This window comes from Salvelinus namaycush, chromosome 1 (assembly GCF_016432855.1).
Source record: "Salvelinus namaycush isolate Seneca chromosome 1, SaNama_1.0, whole genome shotgun sequence".
Classification (NCBI taxonomy): Eukaryota; Metazoa; Chordata; class Actinopteri; order Salmoniformes; family Salmonidae; genus Salvelinus; species Salvelinus namaycush.
Window position 1 is genome coordinate 28284445 of NC_052307.1, and position 25764 is coordinate 28310208.

At 43.2% G+C, this 25764-nt stretch overlaps 1 protein-coding gene across 1 annotated transcript; it reads right to left on the reverse strand.

Moving 5' to 3' along the window:
• Window positions 1-1000: 1000 nt before the first annotated feature.
• On the reverse strand, window positions 1001-17083 carry LOC120054821 (ras-like protein family member 10B). The gene is made up of 3 exons (XM_039002471.1): window positions 16868-17083; window positions 7785-7909; window positions 1001-1274 (listed from the first exon to the last, which is right to left on the reverse strand). Exons 1-3 carry the CDS (start codon window positions 17081-17083, stop codon window positions 1001-1003), a joined length of 615 nt encoding a protein of 204 aa, XP_038858399.1.
• Window positions 17084-25764: the final 8681 nt, after the last annotated feature.

Sequence of the window (25764 nt, forward strand, 5' to 3'; positions counted from 1 at the left end):
GACTATATTGTCTTAAGAAGGGTTTCTGGTCCTGCTACAGTACCACTCAACCTGGCCTCGGAGCATTTCGTATTATTCTGCACATAGGATGTGCATGTGGTAAACCAAGAGTAGGCCATCCATCTTGTTGACTCACCTATGTTTACCAGTTACCACACTCCCCCTCTAACCTAGGCTTTCCTACTCTACATCTATCGCCATTAGAACAATGCAATTTCAAGTACGACAGCCAGGGCATTTATCTACCTCACATGACACTACGACACACGGTTTGAAAAAGGAAGACTTTTAAAGAAGTTGCATTCCTTCACATGTATAAGCTAATATGGAGAGAAAATATCCAGTCATGTTAGTAATGGTACCTATTTCCACTAGATGCACACAGTCCCCCAAGCTCTCAAACCAGCAGATAACCATCAGTATGAGGAGCTGTTGCCTTGTGATCTGGGGAGCTCAGTACCACACCTAGTGGTGTGGTGATAATTGTGTGTGTAACTTTGACCAGAGCTATGGAAGTGAAGTAGCTGCTCTACTTCTCTAAATCCATAAACAAACCCTCTTCTTCATCCTCTTCCTCTTCTTCCTTTCTCTCAATAGGAACATTGAGACAGAACTGGAGTGTTCTGATAGGTGATAAATATGTACTTCTTATACTGGGCCAAAGGTCAGTCCTAGTAGCTACAGCGCAGTAGTCACATAAACCTCATAAGAAAATCAGCTCTGTAAAGCAGGAGGCCTCGGTGTGTTTTCCAGCCGTTTACATTGAAGTCATCTTCTCCATATACCTATTATTCCCCCTGAGGTGTGACTGTGAGGCTCTTATGGCTCTGACATAGGTGAGGAGGAACTGTTCCGGGGTGAAGTCTCCCCTAGGTATAGATCTAGGATCATGTTCCCCTTTCTCAACCCTAACCTTAGCCATCACTGGGGGGAAAGTGAAACTGACCCCAAATTAGTGCCTAGGGGCAACTTCAACCTACACCGGGGGGAGTCCACTGGGTCACATGACGGCGCAGCGGTTCCTCTGCAGCGCCCCTTGTAGGCGGATCCCTGGGGTGTGGTTATGTTTCATGCCGCGTGCCACAGCGATGCCCAGCAGCTCTTTGAAGAGCAGGACCACGTGCCAGTTGAACTTGGCAGAGCACTCCACATAGCCACACTTCCAGGTCTTCTTGACGAGTACAGAGACAGCCCTGCGAGGGGTGAAGCGCTGGCGCTGCAGGTCCCTCTTACTTCCCACTACCAGGATGGGAACCTCACTGCTGCTGCCCTCCCTACAGGGACACGGGAAGGAATGGAGATAGAGAGATGAAGGGTAAAGGTGAGAAAGAATTGCAATCAAACAGGCATACTGTGGTTAGCTAACAAATACTGTATGTGGTGCAATAGCAGCAAAGAAATCCCAGTCACATAATCTCTATTCTCCACACATCCTGTGTACGAATACAAATTTAAAGGTGACTGCATTGACATGAAGAGTCCCCTGGTTCGTGAGTAAGACAGCCTTCTCATTCTCCCCCCTCTTCTTCTTAACATCGTGAAGGTCAGTAGCGTGACAGGGAGACTGGAGACACCTTCCAGAGTGGTCACTGGGTGTTTGTGTGTGAGGATTACTGCAGTATGAGTGTGTCTCTGCGTGCGGGGGCTTGTGCAGTGTCTACGTGTGTGTGTGTGTGTGTGTGTGTGTGTGTGTGTGTGTGTGTGTGTGTGTGTGTGTGTGTGTGTGTGTGTGTGTGTGTGTGTGTGTGTGTGATGTGTGTGCGTTGATTCCTCTGCCTGGATTGGAGGTGTGTGGCGGTGGATCAGAGCATTAGGGCCCTAGGAGCCTTCCTCCACACTTTGTATCGGCAGAGACTAAATGTAGAGGGAAATGTTTCTCACAGAACATTGGATTGGGAAGATGTATGGCAGGCTGCAACCTGGGCTAAAGCAGTGATGATTCAAGTGAGGCTGACAGTAATGCTATTGTGAACAATAAGCTCAGACCTTGATTCAATGCTAGCATGTTGAGTTGAAAATGCAATGATTTAATGGAAGAACACAGACAGACACACATACTTACAAAGACTCCCTCCCCAAAAGACAAAAATATAATTTAGACTGAACAAAAACATAAACGCAACATAAAATAAAATAAAATGTAATTGTATTTGTCACATGTGCCAAATTCAACAGGTGTAGACCATACCATGAAATGCTTACTTACAAGCCCGCAAACAACAATACAGTTTTAAGAAAAATAAAAGTCAAGAAAAATATTCACTAAATAAACGAAAGTAAAAAATAAAAAGGCAACACTAAAATAACAATAACGAGGCTATATACAGGGGGTACCTGTACAGAGTACTGCTTTCCGTGTGCTAGCAGAGAGAACAGTCTATGACTAGAGTGGCTGGAGTCTTTGGCAATTTTTACGGCCTTTCTCTGGCACCACCTGGTATAGAGGTCCTGGATGGCAGGAAGCTTGGCCCCAGTGATGTACTGGGCCGTACGCACTACCCTCTGTAGCGCCTTGTGGTCGGAGGCCGAACAGTTGCCATACTAGGCGATGATGCAACCAGTCAGGATGCTCTCGATGGTGCAGCTGTAGAACTTTTTCAGGATCTGAGGACCCATGCCAAATCTTTTCAGTCTCCTGAGGGGGAATAGGCGTTGTCGTGCCCTCTTCACGACTGTCTTGGTGTGTTTGGACCATGATAGTTTGTTGGTGATGTCGTGACTTTACTTTCATTCATCTGATGACTGTTATTTATCTAATCAACTAACTATGTTTAATTGTTACCCAATTAAATTAATCATGTAACAATTAACTCATTAGGAATTTGGGGCACCACGAGAGCGGTTGTTTAAAGTGTTACCATCTCCCGAATTAAACTCTTTATCTATCACATCCATAAAACAGTCAACGTATTAATCATAACCTCTAACATCTGCAAAAAACCCAGCCTTACTTATGATTCAGTACTACACAAATTGGTTTAATTATTTATTTACTAGCTAACTAAATGATAACACAGGATAAACATACACACTTAATACATTATAAAAAGGTCCCTAGCGGACTGACACAACATTTGGCGGCTTGTTACAAAGGAGAGGAGAGGGAGGGAGAGAGAGAGAGAGAGAAAGAGACACTAATCGTTGATACATTTTAGGAACTACTCTCACAGTCATCATATATTTTGCACACGAACCGCCGCCCATTTGGAGTAAGAAATCATGAATATATCTACATGGCAATGTCTTCGTTCGCCGTGTATCTCTGTCAGAACCAAGCCTACTTAGAAAGGGGTATTGGATTGGGACTTGTAATGCTTTCATTGCACAAAAGGGTCCCCACCCGTCTCTTCTACTGTTGCTCTCCTCTATCCGTTGACTTGTCGTGCAGTCCTGAACAGAACTACAGAGTTTATTCTACTTTCCATTCGCTCCTGAAGCTGCGTATTTAAATATAGGCTAGCCAGCCGTGTAGATGGTTTTCAGTGGTGATGAGAGTAATAGAATACATTGGTTTGAAGAGTAGTAGAATGGTCCTACTTAAATTTGCTTTTCTAGATACTTTACTTAGGACAGCTAATCAGCTGTACCAGTGATTGTCCGGGAGGTGACGTTATCGTCTCTACCTCGTGTTGATATTCAGAATTCAAACCACTTTGGACGTGAGGTGCAGCTACACGCCTCTCTGGTCTGAATGTTAATTTCTTTACCAATCCATTTATGCACTCTGGACGAAAGGTACGGTTCCGTCAGGCTGACACGCTCTCTGACCTCACTCGGGCGTGGCTACTTACTGTGCAACGTTTATAGGAGACAAATTATATCTTATGGCTCCTAAAATCACATTCCTATCTTAACAAAATACTTTCATAATTGTTCATATTTCATATATAATGTTAAGGTTGGAGACTTTGTACATGTAGTGCATATACTTTCAAGTTACAGTATTTCCTTTATGACCTTTTTAATGACATCACAAAATAACAACCTATATAACATTATTATTCTTTAGATCGCCTCTGACCATTCCCAATTTCTATTTTAGAAATATTGTTCCAGTATTCGCTTTAGAACGTGTTAGAGTTTCAGCGTGTGTAGACAAAGGAACATTCCTGTGTGAATTTGGAGAGGGATATTCTCTCTCCTTGATTTACAACAGGGCGTGAGATGTCACCCCTCTGTGGGTGAGAGAGGGTCTGGTTATTGTCATTCATTGCCAAGCTGATCTGACCCATTTTGATCCTCACACGACAGTCATGACAGTGATGTGGACACTAAGGAACTTGAAGCTCTCAACCTGCTCCACTACAGCCTCGTTGATGAGAATGGGGGCGTAACCAGCCCTCCTTTTCCTGTAGTCCGCAATCATCTCCTTTGTCTTGATCACGTTGAGGGAGAGGTTGTTGTCTTGGCGACACACTTCCAGGTCTCTGACCTCCTCCCTATAGATGCATATCTGTACATTCAACAATTTCAAAGATGTTACTCAGTTATAGTTCATATAAGGAAATCAGTCAATTGAAATAAATTCATTAGGCCCTAATCTATGGATTGCACATGACTGGGAATACAGATACGTATCTGTTGGTCACAGATAACTTTTAAAAAAGGTAGGGGCGTGGATCAGAAAACCAGTCAGTATCTGGTGTGACCACCATTTGCCTCATTCAGTGCGACACATCTTCTTCATATAGAGTTGATCAGGCTGTTGATTGTGGCCTGTGGAATGTTGTCCCACCTCTCTTCAATGGCTGTGCGAAGTTGATGGATATTGGCGGGAAATGGAACACGCTGTCATACATGTCGATCCAGAGCATCCCAAACATTCTCTATAGGTAACATGTCTGGTGAGTATGCAGGCCATGGAAGAACTCTGACATTTTCAGCATCCAGGAATTGTGTACAGATCCTTGCGACATGCATTATCATGCTGGAACATGAGGTGATGGTGGAGGATGAATGGCACGACAATAGGCCTCAGGATCTCGTCATTGTATCTCTGTACATTCAAATTTCCAGCGATAAAATTCTATTGTTTTTGTTGTCCGGGATTCATCCGTGAAGAGCACACTTCTCCAGCGTGCCAGTGGCCATAGAAGGTGAGCATTTGTTCACTGAAGTCGGTTACGACGCCGAACTGCAGTCAGGTCAAGACCCTGGTGAGGACGACGAGCACACAGATGAGCTTCACTGCGAAAGTTTCTGACAGTTTGTGCAGAAATTCTTCGGTTGTGCAAACCCATAGTTTCATCAGCTGTCCAGTTGGCTGGTTTCAGATGATCCTGCAGGTGAAGGTACTGGACTGGTGTGGTTACACATGGGCTACGGTTGTGAGACCGGTTGGACGTAATGCCAAGTTCTCTAAAACAACATTGTAGGCAGCTTATGGTGGAGAAATGAACATTCAATTCTCTGGCAACAGCTCTGGTGGACATTACTACAGTCAGCATGCCTATTGCATTCTCCGTCAAAATATGAGACATCTGTGGCATTGTGTTGTGTGACAAAACTGCACATTTTAGAGTGGCCTTTTATTGTCCCCAGCACAAGGTACACCTGTGTATTGATCATGCTGTTTAATCAGCTTCTTGATATGACACACCGGTCAGATTGATGGATTATCTTGGCAAAGAAGAAATGCTCACTAACAGGGATGTGAACACATTTGTGCACAAAATCTGAGAGAAATTAGCTTTTTGTGCATATGGAACTTTTCTGGGATCCTTTATTGGGGGCTCCCGAGTGGCACAGCAGTCTAAGGCATAGCATCTCAGTGCAAGAGGCATCACTGCAGTCCCTGGTTCGATTCCAGGCTGTATCACATCCGGTTGTGATTGGGAGTCCCATAGGGCGGCGCACAATTGGCCCAGCGTCGTCCAGGTTTGGCCAGGTAGGCCGTCATTGTAAATAAGAATTAACTGACTTGCCTAGTTAAATTAAATACAAAGAATTAAAAATATTTCAGCTCGTGAAACCACCACTATACATGTGTTTATATTTTTGTCCAGTCTATAATTAATTCATGCAAAGACATATAGTTTAGCAAATGTTTAAGAATAGAAAGGGAAATTGACAATACTACAAAAACAACTTGACCAACAAGAAAGCTCAATTTCATTTGTACATTTGAGATTACCCTGCATCTATTTGAGATGTGATGATGACTTATGCATTGGTTGACAGACCTTAACACATCCATATGAACACATTCTGAACTAGTTGCACTGAGAGGTTTATATTCAACTTAGTAATGAGGCTGTAGGGTGAAAAAAAACATTAATCCCAACATCAAGCAGGCTGCTATCCTCTCAAATACCCACTCAGGCCTGAAGGTCTCAGGAGCAGTGGGTTAGACGATAGTGTGTGTGTGTGTGTGTGTGTGTGTGTGTGTGTGTGTGTGTGTGTGTGTGTGTGTGTGTGTGTGTGTGTGTGTGTGTGTGTGTCAGAGGCTTAATTACATCAAAGGACGGGCTTTTCGTCAGGAAGCAACAACAGCCAGAAAACTGACAAGGCAGGGATTATTCTGGGTGAGGTATATTGTGTGTGTTCCTGTGTGTTTGTTTTGGAGTGGGTGGAGTAAGCAGCAGAAGAAAGACAGGGGCAATTCCTCCCAGGCATCTTTCCGCTCTGCTAGCCCACACAAATCTCAATAACCTGAGCCTGGATGACACCTCGATTACTCCGATTTTATTCATGAGGACACGCATCCATCCCTCTATCATCCCTATCTCCCTCAACATGTCCTTATGCTTTCCTCCCTCTCATCCCTCTCTCTCATATCTCTCAGTCTGTTATCTCTCCCTCGCGTCCCTTTCCTACTCTAGTTTTCGCTCTATTTACCCTCTCTATCCCTTTCTGCTCTAAATAATGCATGTCCTGTCATGGGCCATAAACAGACAGCTCTGCTACGGGCCAGCCAGTCAGCCACCCAGCCAGCCAGTCAGCCACCCACCCACCCAGCCAGCTAGCCAGTCAGCCAGTCAGCCAGCCAGCCAGCCTACCAGCCAGCTAGCAAGTCAGCCAGTCAACCACCCACCCACCCAAAAAGCCACCCACCCCCCCACCCAGCCAGCCAGCTATCCCCCCACCCAGCTAGTTAACCAGCCAGCCAGCCCCACACCCAGCCAGCCAGTCAGCCAGCCACCCACCCACTCAGCCAGTCACCAAGCCAGTCACCCAGCCTGACAGATCAGGATAGATCAGGCCAGATCAGGACAACCTCATGGAAGCTCAGGAGAAGCACAGTGGAAGGAATGGTGCTCTGCAGTCTGAAGGCCGGTTACGTCACAGAGCTGCAAAGAGGTGAACCTCTTTAGAGCTCAACAAATGAGGGCCACCCATTCCTCCTATCAATATGCAAATGTAGCAGGTGCAGATGCCTACAGTCAGAATAACAGGAGATATTTTGTCCTTCTCTTCTACATCATCAGGACTTCACTCGCCTTGTACTCGCCCTCACCCATCAATGTCAAATACAAATGTCACCTCATTAGTGAGCTGTCAGAATGCTGGGCAGGGGGAGACTACTGAATTAAAACCACAAGTGGCTCCTTTGTCACTGTTTTCACACAGATTGAATGTGTATTTGTATTGATGTATATGACAGTGTGATTGCATGCTGTCATTCCTGAGGTCTTGTATGGATGTCAGGACACAGCGGTTCTTCAAGCAGATCAGCTGGATGTTTCATATATGACTGCTGGTCTTCTGTGGCATTTAATGGATCTCTCATCATGTGTTTTACCTAACTGGTCCATGTGTGTCACTGTGTTCTGGCGTCCCCCTACCTGTGCTCCACGATCTGCTGGCGGATCATCTTGACATACTCAAAGCTCTCCACACAGCATATGTCATAGACCAGGATGTAAGCATTGGCATTACGCACCCCTCTGCAACGCAGGTCCAGCCACTCCTGACAGACAGAGACAGACAGATAGAGGGGAAACATGAGTGATCCCTAAACAAACAACTACATCACTCACTACAGACACACGAAGGTCAACTGATGGGAAGGATATTGAAGACATATTGTTTCACTTGCCAATGATCTGACAAGTGAAACAGATTTATTTAATGAGTTATATCTCAAGAACCAAAATAAAATCTTCAAATGGCATTTGTTCTGTTCCCATATCTCCCCTAAAACAGTAAAGCTTGTGAGGATAGTCCATATGCGTATAGCTGCTATCTAGCGAGTTCTTTGACCAGGTTTTTTAACAGAGGATGGATGTTCAATTATTCAAAAGCTCTCAGGATGTTTTGCTCTCTTCACTAGATTGAAATTGAAATTGTGTGGTGTCTCTGAGTCAGTCAGATAGATAGTCCTGGTATAGACCAGGCTGAAGCCATAAAACATGTTGTCTGACTCTGCCTGCTTTGTGCAAAATGCAGGCCCAGCACACTGCTCTGGTCTGCACGTGGCTAAGGCAAAAAACAGAGTAACAAAGCCTTGGCAGAGCAGGAATAGGGCCAGTCTCCTGTCAAGTGCAACACTAGAAACACACAGGACCCATGGAGCTACGCCGCTCAGCCCTACTGTACGCACTGACAGGAAGGCAAACAGTGGCCTTCATTGAAAAGTAATGATTTGCTAACAATATTTAAAAGACGCAGCACAATGGGAGTGATTTGCTATGGCCATTGAGGCAATTGCTTCAGCCACAACACAGTGACCCAATCTCCTCCCTCCAGCTTTCTCTTTCTCTCTCTCTCTCACACACACTCTCATCCTCTCACACGCTCTCTCATTCTCTCTCTATGTCGCCAGCTTAACCTGTGTGAGCTGAATCTATAAGTGGTTCTGCTAGCTGGGAGAGGGAGAAGGAGAGATGGTGAAAGAGGGGGGAGGGGGAGGGAGAGCGAAAGGGAAGAGGGTGATTGGAGAGGGAGGTATAGAGGGAGAAACCGCTGTCTCTCGGGGAGAGAGAGAGAAGTAGAGAGATTAAAGAGCAGCAGGTGGATGGACAGGGGAGGGAAGGGTAGAGCGATGGATGAACAAACAGGGTGTGAATGTAACCCTTGGACTGAGCCCCACCAGGCTGACAGGCAGTGGGTGGAGGAGTTGGTGAGATGGCGCAATGCACAAGCATTCCCCTTCACTCACCCCCAACACAAGCTTACTAAACAGACTATAAGAAATCAATATGGCAAGGAGATCTGAATATAATTGCAGTAATGAGAATCAACAGGATAACACTGGAGGAGTAATCTAAATGTATCCTGTATTCTGTAGATAGGTCTAAACAGGGAGTTTGTCAATAAGTTATTTTGGTGGGGAATCAGATGCAGTAATGGGGCAGAATCCGAGAGCAGATAGTGATCAATGTGAGCTGTAATGATGACAATGGTAACATATCCATGTCGACAGGGAATAATTGCCTTAATCTAATTTAGAGTGATTTGCAGCACCAGTGAGTTTGTGTGTGTGTGTGTGTGTGTGTGTGTGTGTGTGTGTGTGTGTGTGTGTGTGTGTGTGTGTGTGTGTGTGTGTGTGTGTGTGTGTGTGTGTGCGTGTGCGTGTGCGTGTGTGTGTGTGATTTTGTTATTTTATTTGGATCCCCATTAGTTGTTGCAAAAGCAGTAGCTACTCTTCCTGGGGTCCAAAAAAAACATTAAACATGACATAATACAGAACATGAATAGACAAGAACAGCTCAAGGGCAAAACAACTACATATGTGTGTGAGAGAGGGAGAGTCTCACACAGAAAGATAATGAGTGCGATCAGCCATGGAGGCAAACACTGTGGCACCGAGATCATTACACACAAAGGTGGGAGTGAGAGAATGAGGAGGAGGAGGAGAGGGAGGACAAAAAATATAATGGTTGACCGTGAAGACAATGCAGCAAGTAGGGAGATTCAATTCTGTACATGTTTCCTGTTATTGCCTTTTCTCCCTGCAGATTGATTCAGTCTGTTTCCAGGAGGAATTACGGGGGCTAGGGATCAGAAATGACACATCCTCAGCATTCCTCTACCATCTCTCCTCTTTCTGTCTCAGCGTTTTCGTAAACCACCCACCCTCCATTTCCTACACATCAATTCCTATTTCCAGAGAGTGTTATCTCCTTTTACTGTTTAAGCACCTCAGTACAGTGCACCCAAGAAGTGGAGAAGGAGTGTTAAAGATGCATTATAAAGGTTTTGTATCATTTCAGCCAGTAGTTTTGAAAGTAGCGCTCACAAGCCAAAACGGGTCACCGAAAACGTCATCCATTTCGTATGATATGTTACGTCCTGCAAATAAGTATTACTTTTTGTTCTTCTGCAAGTCGTACAGTTGAAGTCGGACGTTTACATACACTTAGGTTGGAATCATTAAAACTCGTTTTTCAACCACTCCACAAATTTCTTGTTAACGAACTATAGTTTTGGCAAGTCGGTTAGGACATCTACTTTGTGCATGACACAAGTAATTTTCCCAACAATTGTTTACAGACAGATTATTTCACTTATAATTCACTCTATCACAATTCCAGTGGGTCAGAAGTTTACATACACCAAGTTGACTGTGCCTTTAAACAGCTTGGAAAATTCCAGAAAATTATGTCATGGCTTTAGAAGCTTCTGATAGGCTAATTGACATCATTATGAGTCCATTGGAGGTGTACCTGTGGATGTATTTCAAGGCCTATCTTCAAACTCAGTGCCTCTTTGCTTGACATCATGGGAAAATCAAAAGAAATCAGCCAAGACCTCAGGAAAAAAATTGTATACCTCCACAAGTCTGGTTCATCCTTGGCAGCAATTTCCAAACGCCTGAAGGTTCCACGTTCATCTGTACAAACAATAGTACGCAAGTATAAACACCATGGGACCACGCAGCTGTCATATCGCTCAGGAAGGTCTCCTAGAGATGAACGTACTTTGGTGCGAAAAGTGCAAATCAATCACAGAACAACAGCAATGGACCTTGTGAAGATGCTGGAGGTACAAAAGTATCTAAATCCACAGTAAAACAAGTCGTATATCGACATAACCTGAAAGGCCGCTCAGCAAGGAAGAAGCCACTGCTCCAAAACTGTCATAAAAGTGCCAGACTACGGTTTGCAAGTGCACATGGGGACAAAGATCGTACTTTTTGGAGAAATGTCCTCTGGTCTGATGAAACAAAAATATAACTGTTTGGCCATAATGACCGTCGTTATGTTTGGAGGAAAAAGGGGGAGGCTTGCAAGCCAAAGAACACTATCCCAACCGTGAAGCATGGGGTGGCAGCATCATGTTGTGGGGGTGCTTTGCTGCAGGAGGGAATGGTGTACTTCACCGAATAGATGACATCATGAGGAAGGAATATTATGTGGATATATTGAAGCAACATCTCAAGACATCAGTCAAGAAGTTAAAGCTTGGTCGCAAATGGGTCTTCCAAATGGACAATGACCCCAAGCATACTTCCAAAATTGTGACAAAATGGCTTAAGGACAACAAAGTCAAGGTATTGGAGTGGCCATCACAAAGCCCTGACCTCAATCCTATAGAACATTTGTGGGCAGAACTGAAAAAGCTTGTGTGAGTAAGGAGGCCTACCCACCTGACTCAGTTACACCTGCTCTGTCAGGAGGAATGAACCAAAATTCATTTATTGTGGGAAGCTATAACTTATTGTGGGAAGCTTGTGGAAGGCTACCCGAAACGTTTGACCCAAGTTAAATAATTTAAAGGCAATGCTACCAAATACTAATTGAATGTATGTAAACTTCTGACCGACTGAGAATGTGATGAAAGAAATAAAAGCTGAAATAAATCCTTCTCTCTACTATTATTCTGACATTTCACATTCTTAAAATAAAGTGGTGATCCTAACCTAGGACAGGGAATTTTTACTAGGATTAAATGTCAAGAATTGTGAAAAACAGAGTTTAAATGAATTTGGCTAAGGTGTATGTAAACTTCTGACTTCAACTGTATATGTTACGAATTCCAATTCGTACAATATGTTACGAATTTGTAAGTGCTCAAGATCCCGTTCAACCTCTTTAATAAATAATAAATATGCTTCATTATACTTTATCATACATTCAATCACATCTACTGCTAATGATGTATTAGTTTGAAGCCCATGCTGATATCTGTGTTCCTCTCCTGCTTCTTCTTACATAATTCTTAACTGAATGACTTAGTCATCCTAAATGCAAGACTTGACCATAGTAGTAGTAGAAGTACCACATAGACAATATGCAGTATAACGCAACATGATCACATCCCTCCCTATCTAGGTGCTTTAAATGCACCCCCATATTCAGTAGGCTTAAAATAGTATAGGATAACACTAGAGAGAGAGACAGAAAAGAGGCAGTGGAAAGGAGCTTCAAGACTGGAGTGATATAAAGTAAATACACGAAAACTCTCTGTGTGTGTGTGTGTGTGTGTGTGTGTGTGTGTGTGTGTGTGTGTGTGTGTGTGTGTGTGTGTGTGTGTGTGTGTGTGTGTGTGTGTGTGTGTGTGTGTGTGTGTGTGTGTGTGTGTGTGTGTGTGTGTGTGTGTATAGTGCAGGGCTCTCCAACCCTGTTCCTTGAGAGCTACCATCCTGTAGGTTTTTTGCTCCAACCTCTATCAACACACCTGATTCTAATAATTAGCTGGTTGAAAAGCTGAATCAGGTTAGTTACAACTGGGGTTGTAGCGAAAACCTACAGGAGGGTAAATCTTCAGGAACCGGGTTGGAGAGCTCTGGTATACTGCTTTCTCCAGTTGGTCCTTTGAAACCTCTGCAAAAAGACAGCAGCTCAGCCCGTTCCATTCAAGTGCCTGACAACCCAAGTCCTTGGTCACTTTTTACCAGGCCCTGAAAGAGCTGGCATCCCACTGCTCCCAATGATAGCAGGGTAATGATGTCAGATGAATACTTTTACACCAGAGAGTAGAGAACATGGTCATGAATGTGAATGGATGATTACTGGAGACATACCTCAGACACTGTTGAAATGTTAATAAAACATCTTCTTTCCCTTTGGGATTGAGCTTCTTGTTACTTATTGATGTGCTGTACAGAAGGGAGAGCCACATTACACCTGTGAGTGTTCACAGGGTTTATTATTAACATTGGGGTTCCACTGGGCATTGATCTGTCGTCTCCTCCAGCTGCCTGATGATAGCGCCCGGCCTTTTTAACACACACACACATCTCTGACAACTCTGCCAGTGTGTGTGACAGAGCCTATCTGCAGAGGCTGACAAAGGGCCAAGAGAGCGTATCCAGAAAAAAGACTAAATGTTTGATTCATCTGATGCAATGAACAGTAAAAGTGATCCATTTTATTCCATATATGTAGGGGAGAGATAAGCAAATGAAAAACAGAGAGCAGCGAGAGAGAGAGAGAGAGAGAGAGAGAGAGAGAGAGAGAGAGAGAGAGAGAGAGAGAGAGAGAGAGAGAGAGAGAGAGAGAGAGAGAGAGAGAGAGAGAGAGAGAGAGAGAGAGAGAGAGAGAGAGAGAGAGAGAGAGAGAGAGAGAGAGAAAACATGTGTGGGAGGAAGTCATGGTGATATGATACACTATGAGAAGATGGAAAAAAAGAACAGGGAAAAATAGGAATTGGATACACTGTCACTATCAGGCTTACGGTAAGTCCATCTCGTCATCAAATCCTATCGACAAACTGTGACAGATGCTCTGAGAATGCAAACAGCAACACATTAACACAGACAGCATCCCCGCCTGCACATCAATTATTTTTTACCACCAGAGTCCCCCAAGGTAAATAATGTAGTGGCGTCTGCCCTTGCTGCCTAAAGAGACCTAAATAAGCACAGCCTCAGTCTAAATGATGGACCAGAGCCAAAGTACAAGTACAGTACTACATCCTTTACAACACGCAATTACCTAACAGAAACCTGGCCTCGTTGCATAAGCATGGAGGAGTACTCATCTTCCTCCCCACCCAGGTACGATGTAGGGGAAGAGGAAACTCATTTAGTGAATCTGTCTTTCTATGGTGGCCATTAGACTCTACTGCAGCAGCTCTCATCTCTATTAGTCTCTTTACTCTCTCTAGTCCTTCAGCAGGGGACTGTGTTTTAATCCAATCAGCTCCAAATACAATAAGAGTACATCTCGATCAGGTCCTTGTGTCTGTTCTGTTCTGGCCTTGTTCCAGAGCACTCTGTCCTGTGACCCTGACCCAGCCAGCCTCCCCTCTGAAGCCCACCATGGGCCAGCTGCTGGCTCATTAAATATGGAAGGAAAAAAGGAGAGGAGAGTGCTTGCTCGGAGTGGAGAGCGGGAATGCCTCACCACCCCGTCACAGTCAGTAAAGAATGACTAGCCAGTGTGGGTCAGAGGCTGGAATATAGAACAAAACACAGAGGACAGAAGGGGAGATGGTACGGCTGCTGCTCTCAGAGCCATTCCTGAGGAAATTGACCATCAATCTGCTTGATAGCAGTGCTCTTGTTGCACTCAACGAATGATTTTCCCTGGCTATACCTAAGACAAAGTACTGGTAGAGCTGTCTCTGTCTGTTGGTTAAAAACTGTATACAGATGTCTTAAACTAGACTCCCTGAAGAGGTTGAGGCTGATATGTAAGTATCTCAATTCCTACCATTTCAACTGAGATATTCTAAATGTAAGTATAAAAGTGTTGACTGATATGACTAATCTATAGGCAGATGTAATGAATCCTGTTGCTGTAATGTGTGAAATGGAGCAACAATGCTCATGCAGCATTACGTACACCATAGGAGTCAGAGAACAGATGTGGACGTTTCATGTTTTTATGTGACGAGGGCCTGGGGGGATTCACTATCTAACATGGGCACACACACACACACACACACACACACACACACACACACACACACACACACACACACACACACACACACACACACACACACACACACACACACACACACACACACACACACACACAAGCAACCTCCCAGCCTCTATAATGTGATCCGTCCTGTCTTCTCCCTGCTGTTTGCACTTGCCAGAATGTGTGCTCTAATGGGGGTTAAGCGCCATTTAGCTAAAGAAAGAGCAAATTAAATCAGATTGCTTGTGTTGCTGCGCTCCGTGGATTGGAGAAAATAAAGTGCACTGCAGACCTCTTAACACATACTAAGAGATTGTTGTCATATTCTCCTCTTTGCTTTCTCTCTCCTAGACGCTGCAAGAATCCTGAATTCTCCCCTGCTCTCCTGCTGGCTCTGCCTGGCTGTGCCTGGCTGGGTTGAGGCTGTTTGCTCCTCAGTGTGTTGGATCGTAGACTATGTTTACAGGAAACACAGTGCATGCCCACTTCAGGGGGCTTTCTGGTCGGCTGCACCAGCTCCTCCATGGCCTGATCTCATTTTCTCAGTGGCAGCTCCCCTGTGTAGTAAAATACAGTTCTTGCTGTGGAGGCGATGGCTGCGATGCGTTCCCTCAGTAAATAACAAATAGCAACTATCAGTAAGATCAGTGCTTCACGCCAGTCTCAGCCAGCTCCGTAGTAACCTTGGAGATCCCATTTAGAGCCCCAGCAGGCAGCATCAGGGAGGGAAAAACAGACAGGCTTCCTGAGGACCAGTGAGGAGGTCAAGAGAGCTATTTCATTAGACATTCAGCAACACCCTTAAGTACGCTTACAATCATGTACATACACACAGTATATGCATGTGTATGTCACTCATCTAGCGCTCTGGAACAGGGCCAGAACAGAACAGACACAAGGACCTGATTGAGATGTACTCTTATTGTATTTGGAGCTGATGTCACTCATCTAAGGTGAGGAGAGGACAAGGAGATACAGAGAGCAGGAAACTGGTGCATGTCATGTCTGAAAGCAGAACAGCTTTGAGAAAATATGTTGATCAAACCACTGGCAGTCAATGAAAAAAGTGCTTAATTGAAACTATGGTGTTTCATCTGACATTCCCTGCTATCGCCAGGAGCGTATTTATGGAGGTATAGCTTATAAGGTCACTAAGTGAAGCTCCAAGTCTGCTTTTTCTCACTTAATACATCGGTGATTATGTTGAAGCATGCTGTTTTTAGCAGCAGTAAGTTAAACCATTTGCCATCTATTCAGAGTTGATGATTCAATGTGGAATTGTAGCACTTATGGGCTGTAATGGGCTGTGAATCTGTCTGCCAGATCTAACAAAGTCAAAGCACTTGTGCTTCCAGTTCCATCCTCTGATAAGAGCACACATCACTCCCCTCAGGCCTGCCAGGAGCCAGGCAGACAGTCTCCATCACCCTGGCCAGGCTCATGTGCCCTGAGGCTTGGCAGCTGGGTGCGCTCTGGTCAGGGGTCTAGGAGCAAATAGCCAATAAGGACGTACTTATGAAGTCATAGAAGCAGAACATAAGGATACATTCAATATTACATAAACGTCCTTCCTTGTGCCTGAGGGTGGTAAGGCAATGTCATGTAGTGGGGAGTCTAGAGAGAGAGATAGTGTGTGTGTGTGTGTGTGTGTGTGTGTGTGTGTGTGTGTGTGTGTGTGTGTGTGTGTGTGTGTGTGTGTGTGTGTGTGTGTGTGTGTGTGTGTGTGTGTGACTGTGTGTGCGTGTGTTTTAAAACACCAAATACATCATGTAGCCTATAGCCTAGGCTTGCCACTGAAGTCATAAATCAAGTTTCCATAGCAACTACTGCTCTAAGTGGCATCGGATTATGAAAGAAAATGTAAAGGATGCGTTTACTTTGAAGAACAGCGCGAGCTGTCAGTGCATTTATGGATGGTAACATAATGTCTCTGCGCTCTAACTATTTTCGAGGGACTTGATGCCCACATTTAGTTTTAGTTTTGAAAACTGTTTGTGAAAACCTATAGGAATGGTTCTGACAAAGGGTAAATCAAAGACAATGACGCTAACCCTTAGAGAATGCTATTCCCTTTACTAAATAAAAAAATGGAAGGTTACCTTCTATCTTACCTGGCTCGAGCTGGAGGGGAACGACGAAATTGGCGGGACATCCAAAATCTTCAGGTCGTACATGTTACCGTTCAAAATTACAGAGGGTCTGTACACATACCTGTCTCTGGTTGGAGTGTAAACCTCTGAGAAGTCATTATGAATAAATTGACGGATTATGGAAGTTTTCCCGACTCCGGGAGCTCCGATAACGGCGATACTTAGCGTCTCCACCATTCCTGGAACATCAGCACCATGGACAGCGACAACAAACCAATTTGCAACTCCACAAAGATTGTCCTCGCAGCTGTTTTGTTTCCTGTGAATGTTGCTGCTGCTGTTCTGACACGGGTCAAAGTCCACAGTTCTTTTAACTCTAAGTAAACACTTTTTTATTTTTTAAGTATGGCATTAGTTAAACCTTATTTAGGAAAAGAAAGGTCGAAACAGTCCTCCGTTATCAATAGACAGCAGTAAATTTGTTATATTCAGAGTTTGCTCGTCAATAGCTCTCCGATAGAAGGTCCTAGGATGATGAGAGTGATATATCTAGAATCAGATTATGGTAGAGAGCAAGGTACATCTTTTGTTTTTACCGGTAGTCGAAATCTTCCCTTAACAGAGCCAAAAAGGAGGCAATATACTGTTTTCTTGCGCTCCGTGGTTTAGGGACCGTCACAAAAGTGCAATAATGGTGATTGTGTGTAAGCAACAAAAAAAGGGGATTCGTTCCCATTCAGGAGGGTTAGACCTATATGAAGATTACACACACTGCATAGGGCCTCCAGTCGCTGAAGGCACCATTTAATTAGTTACCTCTCTTACTAAGGGTGCTATATTTGAAGCTTCCTATCCATGTGAAGTCACTGACCCCCTCATCCATACTATATTAATAATATTTCCAGATCACCACTTCTCTGATTTTATAGGCATTTCTTGTTACAGGTCTAAATTTCAATACCTTCCTATCCATATAAACTACAGAACTACAGACAAGGGCATTGGGTTCCTTTGCCTCTCTTATGAAAGGTACACCTTTTATTTTTTCTACATTCCTCCCCTTTGATTTTCTACAAATATTTATCCTATTACAGCTGTGGTTATTTGTTCAAGTACAGATCTAATTTTCAATAGTTTATTATCCAAATTACATATACCTGTAAACCCCCTTGATGTTTGGTCACAGACCTCCCTCATCCATAGTCCACCCATTACAATCTCCATTTTCCATTGCACTGATTTTATATGTGTATTTCCAGTTATGGGTTGTATTTTCAATAACTCACTATCCATATGAGTTACAGATCTACAAACAAGTGTGGTGGGTTAATTTAGCGCTCTTATGAAAAGGTACACCTTTCATTTTTTCCAACTTCCTACCGTTGTATTTTTTTGCAAATATTTATGCTATTACAGTTGGCGTTATTTGTTCACATACAGATCATTTTCCGTAGCTCTATATCCAGATGGTTTAAATTATTTTCAATATAGCGCATATTTAACATATATTCCACTAGGTGGAGCCATTGACCACGGTACCTCTTACCCTGTGGACCTACTTGAATTGACAGCCACACCTCTCATTGGCACTACCGGTTGAATAGTTTCCTTGCTCATTGTCTTCCCTTGTCCCAATGACCTATGTTCTCATGGCTCGAAATGAATGTCCATTGGTAGCACTGGTGCTCCTAACATAAACATTTTAGGAGCACCAGACAAATATATATTTTTAATTGATTGAGATATAGCCTACATTGGGCCTATATGAATCCTACTTGCTTTAGCAGCACATCTCTTGAAGAATATATCCTTTTTCCTGTCTTTCTGTGCCACCAAATGCTTGCATAATGGTAAGGCAACCAGGTTGTTAGGCAATATGGGGGAAAAAATCGAATTGTGATTTTTCAACAATATATTGCAATTTGACTTGCGATATAGATCAAAACACTTGGGTGAACTGCTGGAATCATAGAAATATAATTATTATTCTAATTATATGGTTGGTGTTGTTTGGCATGACAACAAATGAACAGGTAGGACTAATGACAGGGGAGGAAACAAAGTGCTGGTCATTGTTTCTCAGGGGACCCTAATAGCATTTGAATAGATGCATAGATGTTACATTTAGACAAATATTTTAGAATAGGCTATCTGATTCAGAACATGTCATTGCACAAACAACATGCTGATATAGACCACCACTGGTAGCAACCTGTACAAGAGCTAACGTTTGCTTTGCCTTAGCTAGTGCATTTAGCTAAAGGGTATTTAGCTAGCCAGCTAGCTAGTTAGCGATTAGCATTAGCGATTAGCTTTAGGCACATACCGGCTTCCTTAGACTAACTAACTTTCGTTTTGCAAAGAGCAAGATAAACAAACTAATATTATAATAGAGAAAACATGTGGATTCATATTTAGATGCAACATGGAAAACAGTATCGTTGCTGCTTTGGAAGAATCTGTTGAGTGCATGCTGAGAGAAACAGGCAGTGTGTAGAAACTGTCCGTGTGCTACCTGCCTGTTGAGTGACAGGTGAGGTTTCAGCCTGTCTTGTTTGAGCCATTTAGAAAAAAGTGTTGCAGCAAAATATTGTTACGCATTGAATTTTTTATTGGATTTTTTCGCACAGCGCTCCCAAAATAAAACCCAAATTGGTCACGCTTTGTACTTGTATGTACTTGCCCATTCCATCTGTGTCATTGTTTTGATGAAAGCCATTGATGAAGCCCGAAATAAAAATATTTTTGTAGTGAGCAAGCGTTGCGCCTTTAGTTTTCTATGCTGATCTAATAACTGTTTTGCACCTTTACTCACATTGGTTGAGCGCTTTTCACTTCTTTCCACATTTGAAAACTAACACTTCAAAATGTAAGGTAATGTATTTTTATGTACATATTCTTCATCCCTTTACACTTGTGTGTATAAGGTAGTTGTTGTGAAATTGTAGGGTTAGATTACTCGTTGGTTATTACTGCATTGTCGGAACTAGAAGCACAAGCATTTCGCTACACTCGCATTAACATCTGCTAACCATGTGTATGTGACAAATAAAATTTGATTTGATAACTTGATTACCACTCTGCAATATTTAATCCCTTCACCCCAAATGCTGGCTTGCCTCTGCATGAAATGAACTGTGTCGCCTATCCTATATGGTTAGAAATGTGGTATTACACACCAAATGTTCATGTAAGTGGTATACAGCCCAATCCTAAATCCCATACACCCTATGCACTTGTGGAGATCTGAGTGGATTTGACAGGTGTAAGCAATATGGCAATAGCTCCAACTTGCCCTCTTATAGACTAATTGGAAGTTTAAACATACTGCTTACAGATGTAGATCTAAATTTGATCACTCATTTGTGGCTAACAATTTTCCTGCACAGCAGGAAATGCAAACGTGTAGTGTATTCAAAGTTTAAAAAGGTTTCTAAAATGTGTAATTTCCACTTTAAAATGTCAGGCTTGATTTGCCCTAATGAAAAATGTATCAACCCCTACTAAAAAATATCCAGTAATTATAATGCACATAATAATTCACATTACCTGTTGCTGCAAGATTGTTTTCCTGCTGTAGTAAACTGTCTCAAATTCAGATCCTACATCTGTATACCAATCTTCACAAGCTTTAATCTCCACAAGTGCATAGGGCATGGGTTCTAGGGGTTGATTGGGTAATGTGCCTACGACATTGTGCCATGACATAAAAGTCATGATAGGCCTGATGGAAACAGCTACTGTAATTTCTCAGTAAACTTTCCAAATGTTGACAAAACAAAATACGCTAGACAAGGTGGGACCTTTTTGTGTCTGTAAAATTAATTATGCGAGAAATGGCAGTGGAAATGCTTTTACCTGCAAATATTTCTATAATAACCATCATATCGAAATAAACTTGGAGTCATATGATGATATGTTGCGTGGTCCTCCTACTACGACTTGGGAAAGCATGCCATTTATTATGCTACAGATGAAATACAGTAAGTTATGATAAATTTCACAGAGTGGTGAAAGTGCACGGTGATGAGTTTGATGCTCCTTTCCAATAACTATCAAGGGTCTTATTCTGGTGACATGATGATTGATGCTTGGCTGCCGTTTGACAAATAAAAATATTGTTGCTATTTTGTCCATAATAATCTCATCATGTAGGCTATACCCGCACTATGTCTGCGAGCTGTTGACTAAAGCGCCAGAGTGGACACATTCACTCTATAATGCAACATTTTGTAACAAAACCATCAGTAGAGTTGATGATTATGCGATGGAAACCCATTTAACTTTTATTTTTTATTCGGTACACAGGAATTTAGCTGCAAAAGTTCTTATTATGTGCACTACGTCATCACACACAGCATTTTATCTGCAACAAGCTCTACCTTTCATACGAGAGGTATAGAAAACCACCACACCTGTTTGTAGGTCTGTAGCTCAAATGGATAGGAAGGTATTGAAAGTTAGACTTAACTTTATAAAAAAATGGCAAGTTACAACATATATATTTGTAACAAACAGAGTGAGCAGTGGTTTGAATGAGAGCCATGAGCGTACAGCCACAGCTTGCTCATCTCCCTACAGTGCAGTGGCCCGAATCAGTTATATTTCAGATGGTGTCAACATAATTGAATATTGAAGTAGAATGTATTTTTGTAAATCACCAGAAGTGACATTGTCATGGTCATTCTATTAAACCCCCACCCAAACTACCCCAGCCAAGAACTCCCCCACCCCTACCCTTGCCACCACTGCAGAAAAAAATCATAGGGGAAACACTGAAGATGATAGGCCTATTCATACTTTATAACTTTTTCAAAATGTAATTGTTTTGGGAAAAAACTGATCATTTAATTGAGACAAACATGAGGTTTTCCTGTAAACACTAGGTTCTGCTGATTGCACTTTTAAGACGGTCCCTTAGCCGTGAGTGTATAATATTTCCCCGTTGAAACCAATTTAGAGTACTTAAAAAAAACATAACAGTCACCTGAAACTAGACATATTACGCATCTACGTATTCCATAGGGAGAGGAAAAAACTGTTCGCAACTTTGGGGAACAACCTCCCACAGCCTCTTACACTACGAGGGGGCGCAAAATCCGTCCTCGTAATTTCCACAGGTACAAAATCCCACTCACTGTATGACTCGTCTCAATATAAACTAGGCCATTAATGCTTTTCTTGCGGTTCTTCAGTCTGTACAATTATTCTCTTCGCATCTCTCACTCTTCTCCAGCAGATGCACCAATACAACTGAATCCTTGCGCTCACCAAAGCCAATTGGAGAGGCACGCTATAATTCACCAGCCCCGTAGCTACGGATATATTCCCACGTGCTCTGGAATGAATGAGCATAATCTGTTCTTCACGATGACAGAAGACACAGTTAATAATTTAGGGGAAAAACAATCCAAAAACAGAGACAGACGACCCACTGCTGCAAGGGCATGAAATAAATGCATCTCCCCTGCGCACTGGTGTGTCTGCTAGGCGTGCGCGTGCCTTGTGTGTATATGCATGTGCGTGCGTAGGTGCGTGATTTAATGTGTACGCTTTTTGTCATATTTAACATGTATTTATGTGCGTGTTACCAATAACCATGACAGTCGTGCTTAGATCTTGTGTAATGAGCAAAACATTTAGAGGGCAAGTTTTTCCAATTGAAGCACGAATGATGGACGGTGACGTGTCTACCAAATTTATATTTCAATGTTTTTCCTCAAAGGAGGTTCCAATGAAGAGGCAGCATGTTGCATTTACACTTCCATTGAGAGTAAGGCTGAAGCACAATTGATTGATGGATGGATGAAACATGGGTACCTATCAATAGCAATACCTTGGGTGGCAATTAAGGTGTCACACATGATTTATTATACTACACCATTAATATGAGGCACATCCCGTATACTTGCTCCTAAAGCAAGAGTGGTCATAAAATGTATGATTCCCTTGCATTAATATTTAGCCTCAAATTAAACACTGCGTCATCACCATTTGTCTGTATGAATTCACAGAAACAAGAGGGAGGTTGACAATAATGTGCTGCCATTTCAGTGTTGGATGCAGAGAGAGACGCTCAATAAACTGATCCAGGTGAGCACAGTGTGTTCTTGTTGCATCGACCAATTTTAAGTCACCTCATTGTTAAAAACGAAAGAATTCCATATTTTGGGCTGTTTAGGGGATTACAAATAGACTATAATTTACAATATAGCTTCAGTGAGGTTCATGTAAAGCTCAATGATGTCAAAGTCAATTAAATCAGTAAAAGTATATCGACCAACCTACACAGAAAATAGTCATGCCAAAACAGTTCTTCACAATTATCAGTAGGAAATGTGTCCAACAGAATCAGCGAATCACTTGAAATACATGCTGCAACACTTATTTCAAAGTTCATGGCATCAATGTCTTTATTTTTATGTAAAATCATTAGATTTGCCAAAGTCCTAAAATAGTTACAGTTAACGTAATTCATTCAACGTGTATTCATTTAATTTATTTCCATCAAAGCGTTCTAGGTACACGCCTTTATGCAGCTAGCCTGGATGACGCGACTCATGTGGTACACAGTGAAGGAGTTTGGTGCCAGCCAGACAATTAAAGGCGCTGCATGGTCAATCTGCCATCTGCATTAGCCTTGCAGCATGTACAGTGATATGCAATTCATACTTCTCTGCAACCACACTGCCAGGTCTCTGACCTCCTCTATGTAGGTTGTCTCATTGTCATTGGTGATCAGGCCCACCACCTTCATGTCCCCTGCAAACTTAATGACGGTGTTGGAGTTGTGTGTGGCCACACAGTCTGGGTGAACAGGGAGTACAAGAGGGGAATAAGCATGCACCCCTGAGGGGCCCCATGTTGAAGGTTAACGTGGCAGATGTGTTGTTGCCTATCCTCATCACCTGGGGGCGGCCCGACAGGAAGTCCAGGATCCAGAGGGATGTGCTTAATCCCAGGGCCCTTAGTGATGAGCATCGTGGGCACGATGGTGTTGAATGCTGAGCTGTAGTGAATGAACAGCATTCTCACATACTGTAGGTGTTCCTTTTGTCCAGGTGGAAAAGGGCAGTGTGGAGTGCAATAGAGATTGCGTCATCTGTGGATCTGTTGGGGCGGTATGCGAATTGGAGTGGGTCTGGGATGATGGTGTTGATGTGAACCATGACCAACCTTTCAAAGCATTTCATGGCTACAGATGTGAGTGCTACAAGGCGGTAGTCATTTAGACAGGTTACCTTGGCATTCTTGGGCACAGGGACTATGGTGCCCAGCTAGCACAGTGGATTCCGGCAGAGAGTCGGGGCACTCGGCTGAGAGTCAGACTCGGCCGACGTCATGTGGCCCGAGTCTGGGCCGCTTTCAGCAGTATTACTTATGGCTAGGATGTGGGGATTGAGCTCGGGCCAATTCCAGTGTCAGTTATCTGGCCCAAATGTATTACTTGGGGCTTAGGCCGATTCCAGTGAGAGTTATCTGGCCCAAATGTATTATTTGGGGCTCGGCCGATTGGGGCTACTCTCTGGCAGATGATTACACGGGCTGCTTTATATAATTAACATTTCATTATTTATTTTTCCATATTTTCTCATTGTTTGTGATAAAAAAATACAATCAGTTCCGGCCGTCCAGAAGAGGGCCACTTCTGGGCCAATTCCTCATTGCTAGCTGGGTGGCCTGCTTGAAACATGTAGGTATTACATACTGGGTCAGGAAGAGGTTGAAAATGTCAGTGAAGATACTTGCCAGCTGATCAGCGCATGCTCTGAGTACTCGTCCTGGTAATCCATCTGGCCCTGCGGCCTTGTGAAGGTTAACCTGTTTAAAGGTATTACCCGCATCGGCTACGGAGAGCGTGAACACACTGTCATCTGGAACAGCTGGTGCTCTTATGCATCGTTCAGTGTTGCTAGCCTCAAAGTGAGCATAGAAAATATTTAGCTTGTCTGGTAGTCTCACGTCACTGGACAGCTCGCGGCTGGGATTCCCTTTGTAGTCCGTAATAGTTTGCAAGCCCTGCCACATCCGACGTGCGTCAGAGCCGGTGTAGTGGATTCTATCTTGGTCCTGTATTGACGGGATTTCTTATAAGTGTCTGGATTAGTGTCCCGCTCCTTGAAAGCGGCAGCGCTAGCCTTTAGCTCAGTGCGGATGTTGCCTGTAGTCCATGCCTTCTGGTTGGGATATGTACGTACATACAGTCACTGTGGGGAGGATGTCGACGATGCACTTATTAATTAAGACGGTGAGTGATGTGGTAAACTCCTCAATGACAACGGATGAATCCCGGATCATATTCCAGTCTGTGCGAGAGAAACAGTCCTGTAGCTTAGTTCAGGCACTGAACAGAAACAGAATGTGTTTTATAAACCTTACCTCATACAACCCCGCCACTCTCACTATCACACACACACACACACAGGTAAGAGACACCACAGTGAGAATGAAGTCAATATCCGTGATAATGTCCACAGCCATCTGCAGTGTGGAGAGAAAGAATGAAACACTGATCAGCATTGACTCCGGATCCGCTCGTAATTATCACTCCAGCCCCAGCTGCACTGCTCTGATAACACAGCATCTCTGGCCAGCTCCTTGTGTGAGACATTCATTATAACAGCCTGATCAATATCATACACACTGGTAGTGGCAAAGTAAAATAGCAAAGGTTCAATAGTTATAATTATGGTAATAACACTTCAGTGTCAACAATATGAAGATAATTCTTTATCACTCACAGAAACTACACCTTAATACCAAATAACAAATCCTGAAGATTCTCAGAGAAGACATTATCATGCCATCCTTCACAGGCTGCTCAATGTAGTCGCCTATACTGTGTGCGTGGTATGAGGAATATGAATGTATCTAAGTTTTTCAACCCAATGCTGGTAAGACTGAGCACAGCACTGCAA

Bases quoted from the DNA above. Each gene is read 5' to 3' on its own strand.
- LOC120054821 (XM_039002471.1), bottom strand. From the start codon at position 17,083: ATGGTGGAGACGCTAAGTATCGCCGTTATCGGAGCTCCCGGAGTCGGG. The intron at 7,910-16,867 runs GTAAGATAGAAG...TCTGTCTGTCAG, and splicing joins TCCCCTCCAGCTCGAGCCAG to GAGTGGCTGGACCTGCGTTG. The intron at 1,275-7,784 runs GTAGGGGGACGC...GTGTCCCTGTAG, and splicing joins CAGCAGATCGTGGAGCACAG to GGAGGGCAGCAGCAGTGAGG.